At 33.5% G+C, this 16,872-nt stretch overlaps 1 protein-coding gene, 1 non-coding gene and 1 pseudogene across 2 annotated transcripts in view; all 3 read left to right on the top strand.

Annotated features, from left to right (window-relative positions):
• Window positions 1-11,949: 11,949 nt before the first annotated feature.
• The window catches only part of LOC111785103 (probable disease resistance protein At4g27220), a gene marked incomplete at its 3' end in the record, with an annotated part of 6,308 nt that continues 1,385 nt past the window's right edge, over window positions 11,950-16,872 (top strand). Inside the window, exons 1-2 of the mRNA XM_023665575.1 lie at window positions 11,950-11,980; window positions 13,482-16,870. Of these exons, the coding sequence (XP_023521343.1) occupies window positions 13,501-16,870 (3,370 nt within the window). The remainder of the gene's footprint in view (window positions 11,981-13,481; window positions 16,871-16,872) is intronic.
• On the top strand, window positions 13,157-13,227 carry TRNAG-GCC. The gene has a single exon. It is a non-coding gene; the product is annotated as a tRNA-Gly (tRNA).
• LOC111785107 lies at window positions 13,236-13,326 on the top strand (annotated as a pseudogene).

Genomic DNA, 16,872 nt, shown 5'->3' with positions numbered 1-16,872 from the left:
TAGAAGTTTAAGCCCAAATGTCACGACCCAAATTAAATACAAAATATACAAATTTAAATCCAATGATAAGATGTTCAAAATATTATAAATGGGAATACAATTATAAAAGAAAATACAAAAAACTCCCCAATGTAAAAATGGACTAACGCTCCAGAACGACCTCCTTTGTGACCGCACAACTCTCGAATCCCCTTTGTATTAGCACAACTCTCGAACGGTCCTAAATCTCGACCGGCAGCCTGCAAACACCTGAAAAAAGGAGAAAGAGGTGAGTATAAAAATACTCAGTAAGCAATCTACTTGAAGGTTCTTATCGCGTCCATAACCTAGCAGTTGACCATGAGCTTTATTCTAGGTTTTGGTGTATTGCTCTTGATGTGCACAGTCTTAGGTAGCTAGCTTAACCGACCTGGAACCTAAAGCTCTTATGTCAAATGTTATGACACTCTTAGGATTTGATATAACAAACTTGTTGAAGAAAGATGCTTTAAATCTAAATTAACCCAAAAAATGATAAGAAGTAAACCGAAGTTTTGTAACGGATTTCCTTGATAATCAAGATCAGTAAAGAAAGCTTGTTTCTAAACTTGTGTGAATCGCTCCACGAGATAGTTTATCAAGACTAGTTGAATGACTCTAACATGTAAATCTAAACACAAAAAATGCAAATGAACAAACTCATGACTTCAGAAGCATAATATACAACTTTGATTTATCTCCAAAATGTTTATACTAAACCAACAACTTGAATGACTATCGATCCGATAGAAAGAAGCTCACTACGCACCATCACATTATTTCACGCACTTGGAGGATTTCACACACGCACGGCTGGCTCACCCACTCGAATGACTATCGATCCGGTGCTACTTTTGTTAAGGTTCTAACAAATTTTGATGAAGAAATATTGACTAAAAAATGGAGGAGCCTAATCTAAGAAGTCATGAGAGTTACTTTTCCTTTTCCCTCTCCTCTCTCTCTCTCTCCTTTTATTTTATTTTCTTCCTTTTTTTAGTCTCTTAATTAAGTGATTTGCACATACATAATTAGGAGAGGAGCATAAGAAGGTTGACTTTGAATTTGACTTTTTTTTATTTATTTTATTTTTTAGCTATTTGATTTTATTTTTTATATTTTTCTATGATTTGTGTGAATATTATAAAAATATTTCTTTCTACCATTCTTGAAATTGAAATTTAATCTCCATCAAATCCCTCAAGTTGAAAATTTTAAATAGGTCCAACAATTCGTTCATATCGGGACTCGGGCGTGAGATCCCATATCAGTTGGGGAGGAGAACGAAACACTCTTTATAAGGGTGTGGAAACCTCTCTCTATCAGTCATGTTTTAAAAATCTTGAGTTGAAGCCTAAAAGGGAAAACCCAATGAGGGTTTACTTCACACACAATAGTGACTCTTCAAGTCAATTATTTATATAGTCCCTTGTCTTCTCTCAAGGTGAGTTTATTCTACACACAATAGTAACTCCTCAAATTGATCTGTTCACGCTGCTAACGTTCTCATAAGTTCTCATAATTTTTCTTGGGTGAAGTGAAGATTTACTAGGTTCTTTGGATGTCTAGGCGGTTTAGATCTCATCTCACATTTCCAGATCGTTTGGGGATAGCTCCTTGGGGGCTAAACAAATCCTCTCGGTGCACTTAGGTTTAGATCTCTGATTGCCGCTCACGATCCTAGGGTGCTTTATCTACTAGAAATGTACTAACCTTGGTCAACATGAAAACCACTCTAGCTCTGGTGCACTATTCTTAACTTGACTCACTCATACATGCTTGGTTGAGAAGATATTCCCATGAATCACAAGCACGAGAAACATGATCTATTTTGTTCATACATACTTATTAATTAGGGAGATATTCCTATCTATCACCTAAAGTACATAAATCATAATATAATCATTCATGCAAACTCAACAAGGTGATAACATCGATCTAACTCTCAGAGTAAAAATCACAATATCCCATCCTCCCTTCTTACACAACGAAAAACATTAAAATAGATATTCAGTTTAAATTCTCATCCTAGGGGCATTTTAGTAATTTTCCATAACATACACAACATTTTCATCTAAACGGGCCATTATGAGTCCTAACCATGCATATTCTAACCACATAAAGCAAGATATGCTCATGTTAGCATGTCTAGCGATCCCTACGTGTATTACTTGAAAAAGTCCAACTCGCCACTTAGATTTTCTTGTTGAGGTCAATCGGTGCATAATACAATTAGATTTTATTTGTTGTGTATTTGTAGTCTTCCCTATATATAATTGCTCTCGTGTGCATATTGAGATTACTCAATGGCAGTATGACTAGTTGATATGAACTAAGAGACATCAATCATACAATATACTTTAAGGAAGATGAGAAGAAAATGTTGTCAAAAATATCAAAAGATGTTTCAATTCATGCCAATATTGAAGAAGAATGAAGTCTCATTGTTATAAATTCTGGATGGATCATAATTTAGAGTTATGATGCTTCATTAATGTATTTTAGGACTTTTTATTTACTTTAGGTTACATTTACATAATGGTTAATTATGGTCCTAAAGTATGAATGGTATAACTCTTGAAATGCCTAATGGAAGGTCAACAGTTTCATTTTGAGGCCATATATAGCCATGTATGTTGTCTTTGCAAGAGAGACTTCGAAAATATAGTAAAAAGGAGCATTTGTGCTTTTTTTTTTTTTAGCCAATGACTAAGTTTCTTTGCAATTCTATGTAGTTAGGTTGCATGTAGAATCATTCAAGGTTGACGTGATCAATCTTGTTTGTGGAGTGATTCGAATCTCACACAAGTGTTCTTGCCTTGAAATATTTGATCAACAAGAATCATTCAAGCTAGAAATGATCGATCTTGCTTGTGGAGTGATTGGAATCTCAAACAATGTTCTTGCCTTGAGATATTCGATCGACAAGATAATCCAAATCTTACTTCTCTTGCAGTGATTTCCTTATCACTAGTTCACTAGTTTAAAGTCAAATTTAATGATGAGTTTCCCTAGCCATGGGAACACATTTTAAAGATTATGTTTTAAAATTTATCTTGTAAGATCACATTTTAAATATTTCAAAGATTTCATAGCATTAGATCAAGTGATTATTTGAAATTGAAGTGTTTGCAAGATTTATGTCTTAATAATATATGTTTATGAACAATTGATATTAAGTTTTTAAGGTTTGTAGCTTTCTTAAAATTATTTTTTTCAATGAACTATGGCCGATCATAGGAATTTCTTAGCTCATTCTTTCTCAGAGAAAATAAAATGAGAGCACAACAAAAGTGGGCATATAGTAGCAGATTGTCCACACAAAAAGAGTTCAAAAGTTGAAAACGTTTAGGCTCAAACTAGAAGTGGGATGAGGCATGACCTATGCTATCATGAGCATGAGAGTGAAGGATGCTAATATTGTGGTGGCAAATACTTTGCCCTTCATGCCTGAGTCTTATTTGATTTTACGTCTATGGATTCCTTTATATCTACTATATTCGTTAGACAAATACGATCAACGTTAGAATCTTTAGAATACAAATTGTTAGTATCTACCCTGTATGAGATAGTATTGTTGATAGAAGAGAGCATGGTGTAATGGACGATTACTTGATGTAACCGAGATTGTGTTGGACATGTGCAACTTTGATGTCATTTTGAAGATATATTGACTAGTAAAGAACCGTGCCAACATTGAAGCTTACACCAAAGACATTATATTCCAGTTTCCCTCTAGAAAGAACTTCAAATTTAGGGGATCGAAGTCTAAGAGTGTACCCAAAGTGATCTCGTCCTTGAAGATGAGAAAAATAATAAGTCGAGAAGCTTGGACTCTATTGTTTAGTATTATAGATGTCAGATGCATGGAATGCGACATAACTTCAGTTCTAATATTAAATGAGTTCCTAGATGTATTTCCTTATGAATGGTTAAGTTTTTCTCCTTGTAGAAAATGAACTTCAACATCGAGTTTGAACCAGAAATGACCCTGATCTCCAAGGCTCCCTATAGAATAGCCTCAACTAAGTTGAAAGAATTGAAGGAACAAATACAGGAATTGTTAGGCTTAGGCTTCATACACCTGAGCATGTCACCCTAGGGAGCACTAGTACTATTCGTTAAAAAAAAGAAAGACAGATTTATGCGGTTATGCATGGACTATAGAGAACTAAGTAGGGTGACAATGAAGAACAAATACCCAATGCCACTAATAGTTGACATGTTCGACCAATTATTGGAACCTCAATGTTCTTAAAGATTTATCTATGCTATGAATATCATCAATTGAGGATTAGAGACGAACATATATCCAAAACGTTTTCTCAAAACTCATGATAGAGGTATATAAGAATATGATGAAGTAAGGGGAGTTGTTGTTGATTGTTGGGAAGGTAGCCATATTTGATGGAGTTTTTCTTGTTAGGTAAGAAGGTAGATGGGTTTTGGAATGAAAGTAGGAAAATGAAGAAGAAGAATGGAATTTTTGGTTTGAAAAAATTGTAAAAGGAATGAGAGAAGAATTGCAAGAGGGTGCAACGTAAAAGAAATAGAGGAAGATTTTTCTATTTATGTATTATTGGGAGACTTAGAAAACGCTTAGTTTGGATATCAATGACATTTTTTTTCGTCCCAATCCAATTATCCGTAGTTATAAATTTTTTCAATCCAAACAACTCTTATTATATAACGAATTCAATCCAATCAAATCATAAAATTTTTTGAGTTAGGTTGTGTTATGACCAAATTTTCGAGATTTCAAGAAAATTGGATCGTGATGAAGAAACGAAACAGAATCAAAATAAAACAAAACATTGATATTNAATTTTTTGAGTTAGGTTGTGTTATGACCAAATTTTCGAGATTTCAAGAAAATTGGATCGTGATGAAGAAACGAAACAGAATCAAAATAAAACAAAACATTGATATTGTAGGAAATACGGTAAAATTTTACAACACCAATGTCAAAATTGCAAGTTATTTACAAATGGGGAAAATGGCAGGGATACAAAAGAATTCAAAATCAACCCTAAAAGAATACAACTAACTGACGCCTCGAGTCGACACCCCTCTGTGATAGTGCATCTCCAAAGCACTTCCCCACCTTGACCGGTACGTGACAAAGAAAGGGAAAAAGGGGTGAGTATAAAAATATAGTCAGTAAGCAATATACTTGTAGACTCTCGTTACTTCTTTCTCCTAATAGGGTTTCACAACTTTCCTTTGATCTATACGAAGTTCTAATTGATTCCTCAATGATCACCTACCCGTGTAGTCTCTAGTCCCTTTTCGAGACTAGTTTACGGTGTCACAATGTCGACTGTGACCCGTTCCTACACTCAATAGAGATGTTCATACTAACCTACCTACCCGCGTAGTCCTTGATCTCTTCCAAGACCAGTTTATGAAGTCAGCAACATCAACCTTGACTTTTTCCTATACTCAATAGGGTCTCTAATCGTGACACCTACTCATTATTGTGAGCTTGAGTCATTATAGGTTGGTTCGAGTTGTTCGAGTCCTATATTCAATATTTTTGAACACTTGTAGATGAATGAATAGCGAGAAATGAAAAGAAACTCGAATTTGTATAATTTTGTGAGTATTAAAAGGGATGAAAAGAGTTTTCATGAGCTCACTCGAGAAGAGAGTTGAAAAGTGAGGGGTTGGCTAAAGAAACACTCAAAAAAAGGGAAGATGAAAAAGGCATATTCTAAGCTTCATGAATGTGCAAGGAAGGAGGGAATGGTATTGTTAATATAAATCATACAATTTGGGACTCACTTAAACTAATCAACTCTTCCCACCTTCCTCGTTCCGCCACAACACACCGAGTAAGTTATCTTTACAATCCCTTTTTCATTTCATGCCATAATATCTAATTCTATTTAGTTTTACTTCATAAAATATGATCGTATGTTGTTTTTTTTTTAAAGAGACGATATGTTTATAATTTGAATAAAGTGAGAAACGAATAGAGTAAAAAGAAACAAGTTAACAACTACGAGTTGGTAGAGTGGTAAAATGAACTCTCGTCATGAAAGAAAGACTATATTTAAAATTAAAAGGTGCATTGATTATTTTTTTTTTATAAAAAAAACAATTATAATTATTTTATTTTATAGGAGAAGATAAAAATGAGATATTATTGTTTTTTTTTTTGTGTTAAATTAATAAAAATACTCTTAAAATTCAGACTCTCTTAAAAATACTTCCAAACTTTAAAAAGAGTTTAAAAATATTTTTACATTAATATTTTATTTGAAAAATATCCTTAAACATTCGTAGGATTTCAAAAATATTTTTAACTTAATTTAAAAAATAGCTAAATTTTTAAAAGGTTCATTAATATTTTTAAATTTTTTAAAAAACTTTAAAAATAGTCTAATACTAATGCACTTTCAAACGTAATATTAAAAAGGGAGACAGTATGAATTATCTATAGATAATTTTCGTCTATATATTAATGATAAAAACTTTTTCAAACATTTTTTTAATAAAGGTTAAAAATATTAATACTAACTTTAAAATTTCATTTTTTAAACAGAGTTGTAATTATATTTAAAGATTTTTTTATTTAAAAAATTGGAGGTATTAATGAAACTTTTTAAAGTTTTAAGTATATTTTTGAAATATTTTTTAGACCCGATATCTTTCCATTCAAAACTATATTTTTTAGAATTCTTTTTAAAATTGAAGGATATTATTAAAACTTAAAAAGAAAAATCTAGAAATATTTTTGAGAAAAATAGAAAATGAAAAGGTATTTTTATTAATTTAGATTATTTGTTTTGGATAATATTTTTGTTTTATATGAAAAGAAATAAATATTTAATTTTTAAAGGAAAAAAAAAAAAAGAAAAAGAAAAACAANTAAACACAAACAATGCAAAAGAACAAACTCATGACTTCATAAGCATAATATGCAACTTTCATTTATCTCCAAAATCTTTATACTAAACCAATAACTTGAATGACTATCGATCCGATAGAAAGAAGCTCACTACGCACCATCACATTATTTCACGCACTTGGAGGATTTCACACACGCACGGCTGGCTCACCCACTCGAATGACTATCGATCCGGTGCTACTTTTGTTAAGGTTCTAACAAATTTTGATGAAGAAATATTGACTAAAAAATGGAGGAGCCTAATCTAAGAAGTCATGAGAGTTACTTTTCCTTTTCCCTCTCCTCTCTCTCTCTCTCCTTTTATTTTATTTTCTTCCTTTTTTTAGTCTCTTAATTAAGTGATTTGCACATACATAATTAGGAGAGGAGCATAAGAAGGTTGACTTTGAATTTGACTTTTTTTTATTTATTTTATTTTTTAGCTATTTGATTTTATTTTTTATATTTTTCTATGATTTGTGTGAATATTATAAAAATATTTCTTTCTACCATTCTTGAAATTGAAATTTAATCTCCATCAAATCCCTCAAGTTGAAAATTTTAAATAGGTCCAACAATTCGTTCATATCGGGACTCGGGCGTGAGATCCCATATCAGTTGGGGAGGAGAACGAAACACTCTTTATAAGGGTGTGGAAACCTCTCTCTATCAGTCATGTTTTAAAAATCTTGAGTTGAAGCCTAAAAGGGAAAACCCAATGAGGGTTTACTTCACACACAATAGTGACTCTTCAAGTCAATTATTTATATAGTCCCTTGTCTTCTCTCAAGGTGAGTTTATTCTACACACAATAGTAACTCCTCAAATTGATCTGTTCACGCTGCTAACGTTCTCATAAGTTCTCATAATTTTTCTTGGGTGAAGTGAAGATTTACTAGGTTCTTTGGATGTCTAGGCGGTTTAGATCTCATCTCACATTTCCAGATCGTTTGGGGATAGCTCCTTGGGGGCTAAACAAATCCTCTCGGTGCACTTAGGTTTAGATCTCTGATTGCCGCTCACGATCCTAGGGTGCTTTATCTACTAGAAATGTACTAACCTTGGTCAACATGAAAACCACTCTAGCTCTGGTGCACTATTCTTAACTTGACTCACTCATACATGCTTGGTTGAGAAGATATTCCCATGAATCACAAGCACGAGAAACATGATCTATTTTGTTCATACATACTTATTAATTAGGGAGATATTCCTATCTATCACCTAAAGTACATAAATCATAATATAATCATTCATGCAAACTCAACAAGGTGATAACATCGATCTAACTCTCAGAGTAAAAATCACAATATCCCATCCTCCCTTCTTACACAACGGAAAACATTAAAATAGATATTCAGTTTAAATTCTCATCCTAGGGGCATTTTAGTAATTTTCCATAACATACACAACATTTTCATCTAAACGGGCCATTATGAGTCCTAACCATGCATATTCTAACCACATAAAGCAAGATATGCTCATGTTAGCATGTCTAGCGATCCCTACGTGTATTACTTGAAAAAGTCCAACTCGCCACTTAGATTTTCTTGTTGAGGTCAATCGGTGCATAATACAATTAGATTTTATTTGTTGTGTATTTGTAGTCTTCCCTATATATAATTGCTCTCGTGTGCATATTGAGATTACTCAATGGCAGTATGACTAGTTGATATGAACTAAGAGACATCAATCATACAATATACTTTAAGGAAGATGAGAAGAAAATGTTGTCAAAAATATCAAAAGATGTTTCAATTCATGCCAATATTGAAGAAGAATGAAGTCTCATTGTTATAAATTCTGGATGGATCATAATTTAGAGTTATGATGCTTCATTAATGTATTTTAGGACTTTTTATTTACTTTAGGTTACATTTACATAATGGTTAATTATGGTCCTAAAGTATGAATGGTATAACTCTTGAAATGCCTAATGGAAGGTCAACAGTTTCATTTTGAGGCCATATATAGCCATGTATGTTGTCTTTGCAAGAGAGACTTCGAAAATATAGTAAAAAGGAGCATTTGTGCTTTTTTTTTTTTTAGCCAATGACTAAGTTTCTTTGCAATTCTATGTAGTTAGGTTGCATGTAGAATCATTCAAGGTTGACGTGATCAATCTTGTTTGTGGAGTGATTCGAATCTCACACAAGTGTTCTTGCCTTGAAATATTTGATCAACAAGAATCATTCAAGCTAGAAATGATCGATCTTGCTTGTGGAGTGATTGGAATCTCAAACAATGTTCTTGCCTTGAGATATTCGATCGACAAGATAATCCAAATCTTACTTCTCTTGCAGTGATTTCCTTATCACTAGTTCACTAGTTTAAAGTCAAATTTAATGATGAGTTTCCCTAGCCATGGGAACACATTTTAAAGATTATGTTTTAAAATTTATCTTGTAAGATCACATTTTAAATATTTCAAAGATTTCATAGCATTAGATCAAGTGATTATTTGAAATTGAAGTGTTTGCAAGATTTATGTCTTAATAATATATGTTTATGAACAATTGATATTAAGTTTTTAAGGTTTGTAGCTTTCTTAAAATTATTTTTTTCAATGAACTATGGCCGATCATAGGAATTTCTTAGCTCATTCTTTCTCAGAGAAAATAAAATGAGAGCACAACAAAAGTGGGCATATAGTAGCAGATTGTCCACACAAAAAGAGTTCAAAAGTTGAAAACGTTTAGGCTCAAACTAGAAGTGGGATGAGGCATGACCTATGCTATCATGAGCATGAGAGTGAAGGATGCTAATATTGTGGTGGCAAATACTTTGCCCTTCATGCCTGAGTCTTATTTGATTTTACGTCTATGGATTCCTTTATATCTACTATATTCGTTAGACAAATACGATCAACGTTAGAATCTTTAGAATACAAATTGTTAGTATCTACCCTGTATGAGATAGTATTGTTGATAGAAGAGAGCATGGTGTAATGGACGATTACTTGATGTAACCGAGATTGTGTTGGACATGTGCAACTTTGATGTCATTTTGAAGATATATTGACTAGTAAAGAACCGTGCCAACATTGAAGCTTACACCAAAGACATTATATTCCAGTTTCCCTCTAGAAAGAACTTCAAATTTAGGGGATCGAAGTCTAAGAGTGTACCCAAAGTGATCTCGTCCTTGAAGATGAGAAAAATAATAAGTCGAGAAGCTTGGACTCTATTGTTTAGTATTATAGATGTCAGATGCATGGAATGCGACATAACTTCAGTTCTAATATTAAATGAGTTCCTAGATGTATTTCCTTATGAATGGTTAAGTTTTTCTCCTTGTAGAAAATGAACTTCAACATCGAGTTTGAACCAGAAATGACCCTGATCTCCAAGGCTCCCTATAGAATAGCCTCAACTAAGTTGAAAGAATTGAAGGAACAAATACAGGAATTGTTAGGCTTAGGCTTCATACACCTGAGCATGTCACCCTAGGGAGCACTAGTACTATTCGTTAAAAAAAAGAAAGACAGATTTATGCGGTTATGCATGGACTATAGAGAACTAAGTAGGGTGACAATGAAGAACAAATACCCAATGCCACTAATAGTTGACATGTTCGACCAATTATTGGAACCTCAATGTTCTTAAAGATTTATCTATGCTATGAATATCATCAATTGAGGATTAGAGACGAACATATATCCAAAACGTTTTCTCAAAACTCATGATAGAGGTATATAAGAATATGATGAAGTAAGGGGAGTTGTTGTTGATTGTTGGGAAGGTAGCCATATTTGATGGAGTTTTTCTTGTTAGGTAAGAAGGTAGATGGGTTTTGGAATGAAAGTAGGAAAATGAAGAAGAAGAATGGAATTTTTGGTTTGAAAAAATTGTAAAAGGAATGAGAGAAGAATTGCAAGAGGGTGCAACGTAAAAGAAATAGAGGAAGATTTTTCTATTTATGTATTATTGGGAGACTTAGAAAACGCTTAGTTTGGATATCAATGACATTTTTTTTCGTCCCAATCCAATTATCCGTAGTTATAAATTTTTTCAATCCAAACAACTCTTATTATATAACGAATTCAATCCAATCAAATCATAAAATTTTTTGAGTTAGGTTGTGTTATGACCAAATTTTCGAGATTTCAAGAAAATTGGATCGTGATGAAGAAACGAAACAGAATCAAAATAAAACAAAACATTGATATTGTAGGAAATACGGTAAAATTTTACAACACCAATGTCAAAATTGCAAGTTATTTACAAATGGGGAAAATGGCAGGGATACAAAAGAATTCAAAATCAACCCTAAAAGAATACAACTAACTGACGCCTCGAGTCGACACCCCTCTGTGATAGTGCATCTCCAAAGCACTTCCCCACCTTGACCGGTACGTGACAAAGAAAGGGAAAAAGGGGTGAGTATAAAAATATAGTCAGTAAGCAATATACTTGTAGACTCTCGTTACTTCTTTCTCCTAATAGGGTTTCACAACTTTCCTTTGATCTATACGAAGTTCTAATTGATTCCTCAATGATCACCTACCCGTGTAGTCTCTAGTCCCTTTTCGAGACTAGTTTACGGTGTCACAATGTCGACTGTGACCCGTTCCTACACTCAATAGAGATGTTCATACTAACCTACCTACCCGCGTAGTCCTTGATCTCTTCCAAGACCAGTTTATGAAGTCAGCAACATCAACCTTGACTTTTTCCTATACTCAATAGGGTCTCTAATCGTGACACCTACTCATTATTGTGAGCTTGAGTCATTATAGGTTGGTTCGAGTTGTTCGAGTCCTATATTCAATATTTTTGAACACTTGTAGATGAATGAATAGCGAGAAATGAAAAGAAACTCGAATTTGTATAATTTTGTGAGTATTAAAAGGGATGAAAAGAGTTTTCATGAGCTCACTCGAGAAGAGAGTTGAAAAGTGAGGGGTTGGCTAAAGAAACACTCAAAAAAAGGGAAGATGAAAAAGGCATATTCTAAGCTTCATGAATGTGCAAGGAAGGAGGGAATGGTATTGTTAATATAAATCATACAATTTGGGACTCACTTAAACTAATCAACTCTTCCCACCTTCCTCGTTCCGCCACAACATACCGAGTAAGTTATCTTTACAAACTCTTTTCATTTCATGCCATAATATCTAATTCTATTTAGTTTTACTTTATAAAATATGATCGTATGTTGTTTTTTTTTTTAAGAGACGATATATTTATAATTTGAATAAGTGAGAAACGAATAGAGTAAAAAGAAACAAGTTAACAACTACGAGTTGGTAGAGTGGTAAAATGAACTCTCGTCATGAAAGAAAGACTATATTTAAAATTAAAAGGTGCATTGATTATTTTTTTTTTATAAAAAAAACAATTATAATTATTTTATTTTATAGGAGAAGATAAAAATGAGATATTATTGTTTTTTTTTTTGTGTTAAATTAATAAAAATACTCTTAAAATTCAGACTCTCTTAAAAATACTTCCAAACTTTAAAAAGAGTTTAAAAATATTTTTACATTAATATTTTATTTGAAAAATATCCTTAAACATTCGTAGGATTTCAAAAATATTTTTAACTTAATTTAAAAAATAGCTAAATTTTTAAAAGGTTCATTAATATTTTTAAATTTTTTAAAAAACTTTAAAAATAGTCTAATACTAATGCACTTTCAAACGTAATATTAAAAAGGGAGACAGTATGAATTATCTATAGATAATTTTCGTCTATATATTAATGATAAAAACTTTTTCAAACATTTTTTTAATAAAGGTTAAAAATATTAATACTAACTTTAAAATTTCATTTTTTAAACAGAGTTGTAATTATATTTAAAGATTTTTTTATTTAAAAAATTGGAGGTATTAATGAAACTTTTTAAAGTTTTAAGTATATTTTTGAAATATTTTTTAGACCCGATATCTTTCCATTCAAAACTATATTTTTTAGAATTCTTTTTAAAATTGAAGGATATTATTAAAACTTAAAAAGAAAAATCTAGAAATATTTTTGAGAAAAATAGAAAATGAAAAGGTATTTTTATTAATTTAGATTATTTGTTTTGGATAATATTTTTGTTTTATATGAAAAGAAATAAATATTTAATTTTTAAAGGAAAAAAAAAAAAAGAAAAAGAAAAACAAGATGTGCCCCTAATAGACGTGGTTTCGTTCCAAATTTTCTTTAGGACAGTTGATAATAAAATGTCTAAAATAAAATTATTTGAAACTAATCAAACATTAACCTTATTTTATTTATATGAGTTTAAATTCATAATCAACAGCACCAGTGGTCTAGTGGTAGAATAGTACCCTGCCACGGTACAGACCCGGGTTCGATTCCCGGCTGGTGCATTTGCTACAAGCTATGATGACATTTACGCTAAAGTGATAGTTGGGTCTACCACAGCCTTTCCGATCTATTATAGGACGATGTTCAGCGTTGCAGAGCTTGTTTTTTTTTATTTTTTATTTTTTTATGGAATGATATCATAGCTTATTTTCACGGAATTCATTATTTCTTACAACATTTTCATAACTTTTTTTACAAAAACATACATAAAGAGATCATTTTTTTTCAAGTATTTTGATGTTTATGCCATGTGCAGGGACATTCAAAGAGCTGGAATGGAAATTCTAGTCTCAGTAGCTGAATCAATAATGGGAGAATATGTGATTAAACCCATTGGACGTCAACTAAGCTATCTCCTCTGCTACAACAGAAACAAAAATAAGCTCAAAGAGCAGCTCCAAGCTCTCAAGACAGCGCGCAGGGACGTCCAAGGACGAGTCCAAGAGGCAAGAAGCAACGCATATGCAATCCGCGAGGAAGTTTCAAAGTGGTTGGCTGATGCAGACAACGCCATCCATGATGAGCTATCATCAAATTCTTCAACCCCATCAGCCTTTAACTTGATCGATAGATACCAATTAGGCAGAAAAACAAAGAAGAAAATTGAAGCTCTTCATGAACTCATAGCCAAAAGAATCAACTTTGTGGAAGTGGGCTACCCTGCACCGCTTTTAGAGACTAAGAACATCATTGTTCCTGGTGGGTATCAAGTTCTGGAATCCAAGATTTCAATGGCTAAACAAATCAAGAAAGCACTTCAAAAGGCAGAGGTTAGCAGGGTTGGTGTTTATGGCATGGGAGGCGTTGGAAAAACTTACTTGCTTAATGAAGTTAAGAAGATGGTTTTGGAAGAAAAAGTGTTTGATCGAGTGATTGAAGTGTTTGTAGGCCAATCCAATGGAGTTATACAGATTCAAGAACAAATTGGAGATGTTTTGAATGTAAAATTACCAAAGAGTAAGGAGGGAAGAGCTTCTTTTCTAAGGAATAAATTGGCTAAAATGGAAGAGGATGTTCTTATTATATTGGATGATTTATGGAAGGAATATGATCTTGTAAAAGAGATTGGAATTCCTTGTTCTTCATGTAAAGTGCTTATGACGAGTCGATCACAGGATATATTGATGAACAATATGAACACAACAGTGTGTTTTCAGGTGAATTCTTTAAGCGAAGAGGAGTCATGGAAGTTCTTCACAGCTATCATTGGTGATGAGTTTGATACCCCTGATATGGAGAATTTGGCTAAGATGGTGGTAAGAGAATGTGGAGGGCTACCTCTTGCGCTTGATACCGTTGCCAAGGCATTGAAAGGGAAGCATATGAACCATTGGAAGGATGCTTTGAGCAAATTAAGAAACTCCATAGGAATGGATATCAAAGGAGTTAGTGACAAAGTTTATGCTTCATTGAGATTGAGCTATGATCATTTAGTTGGAGAAGAACCCAAGTTAATGTTCCTTTTATGCAGTGTTTTTCCAGATGATTACGAGATTTCTTTGAATGATTTGCAAATGTATGCAATGGGTATGAGATTATTGAGAAAAGTAAACACTTGGGAGGATGTGAAGAACAGAGTAATGAAATTGGTTCATGATCTTAAAACTTGTTCTTTACTTCTTGATGCGGATGAACATTCAAGAGACACATATGTTAAAATGCATGATGTTGTTCGTGATGTTGCTATACACATTGCATCAATGGAGGGTATCATGACAACAATGAGCTTTGGATCTAAGCTTAGTGATTGGGAAGATGAGTATCAAAGTGGAGCTCATCGTGCTATCTTTGTAAACTGTGATAACTTTCAAAAACTTCCCCAAAACTTGAACTTTCCTGATCTCGAGCTCTTGATATTAAGATCATCAAATGGGTTTGTGGGAAATCTTGAAATCCCAGATGGGTTTTTTGCAGGAATGGAAAAGATTAAAGCTTTGGACATAACAGGGATGAGTTTCCTCCAAACTTCTTGGAGATCATTGAAGAACATTCGAACATTATGTCTGTTACGCTGTGAATTCAATCATATTGACACAATTGGGGAGCTGAAGAACTTGGAGATCTTAAGGATTTGTAGCTGCAAGGAGCTGGATCATTTACCTGTGGCTATGAATCAATTAACAGAACTTAAGGTACTCGAAGTGTTAAATTGCTCGAACTTGGAGGTGTTTCCTGCAAATATTATTTCAAGTATGAACAAACTAGAAGTGTTGAAATTACGGGACAGCTTTGATAGATGGGGAGAAGAAGTATGGTACAAAGATGAAGTAATTAAGAATGTTACACTTTCTGAGCTGAACCGTCTGCCACGCCTTTCAAGTTTAAGATTAGAGATCTCAAAATTCCGCTTTATGTCGCAGATAACCTCGGAAACATCAAGCAAGTTGAAAGAATTCTGGGTTTGTGTTAATAAAACAGATGATTTTATTCTCCCCATGGTTTCTCATGAATATGCAACAACTTTGATTCTTAATATTGTTTTACCAAAAGCCATTCATGGAGGGCTTGAAACACTTTTGAAAAGATCTGAACGATTGGTTGTAAGGGATTCAGTGGGTCGTTTTATAAACGATGTTTTCAATCCAAATAGTAATGGGTATCCATTTTTGAAGTATCTATGGATAATTGATGTACATGGACACTCAAATTTGCCATACCTGTTCAGATCTGAGTTCAATTCCTTGGAGTTCTTGACTGTTTATGGAATGGACAGATTGATGAATTTAGCTCCCAGGAATTCTCCAATCCTTCCTTTCAAGAAGCTTAAATCCATATCAATTCGATCATGTGGGGAGATCAGAAATCTGTTCTCAATCTCTGTTCTTAAAGCGCTTGCAGATCTTCAAGATATTTCTGTGACGGATTGTGGCATGATGGATGGGATTGTATCGATAGAAACTGAAGAACAGAGCACTATTTTCACTGGAATAACCTCTTTAACACTTGAAAAAGTGGATAAACTTAAGAGTTTCTGCACCAAATTGTTCATCCAAGAAGACCCACAAAGAACAATCCCCTGTTTTGATCAACGGGTTTCATTTCCTGAATTGAAGCATTTATCAATCACCAGAGGAAACAATTTGGAGGCATTATGGCATAGTGATGGGTTGGCTTCAAATTCCTTCAGCAAACTCGAAACGGTGAGAATTGAAGGCTGCAAGCGATTAAGATTCATGTTTCCATCGAACACAAGCGCGAGGTTGGACAGTTTGGAGAGGATCGAGGTGAAAAAATGTGGGAATTTGAAGCGATTACTGCCATCATCAGTGGTGTTCTGGAGCTTGAGTGAGCTGAGCGTGGAGAAATGTAATGGAATGATGAATTTGTTTAGCTTGACAGTGGCGAAAGGGCTAGTGAATCTCTGGTCGATTGAAGTGCGTTGTTGTAGAGGAATGAGGTGCGTGGTTGCGGCGGAGGAAGAACAGGGTGGCGTTGTTTTTAGGGGATTGAGGAGGGTGCGCTTGGATTGGTTGCCGGAATTGGTTAGTTTTTACGGTGGGAAATGCAGGGTTAAGTTCCCCAGGTTGGATCGTTTGTTCATTTTAGGATGCCCTAAGATGAAGACGTTTTCGCGTGGAGTTGTAGTGACGCCCATATTGGATAGAGTTTGGATTGATGTGAGATACTTTGGAGTGGCGGTGGATGGT

The sequence above is a fragment of the Cucurbita pepo genome, unplaced genomic scaffold (assembly GCF_002806865.2).
Source record: "Cucurbita pepo subsp. pepo cultivar mu-cu-16 unplaced genomic scaffold, ASM280686v2 Cp4.1_scaffold000369, whole genome shotgun sequence".
NCBI classification, from domain to species: domain Eukaryota; kingdom Viridiplantae; phylum Streptophyta; class Magnoliopsida; order Cucurbitales; family Cucurbitaceae; genus Cucurbita; species Cucurbita pepo.
This window is presented reverse-complemented; position numbering and strand designations above follow the sequence as displayed.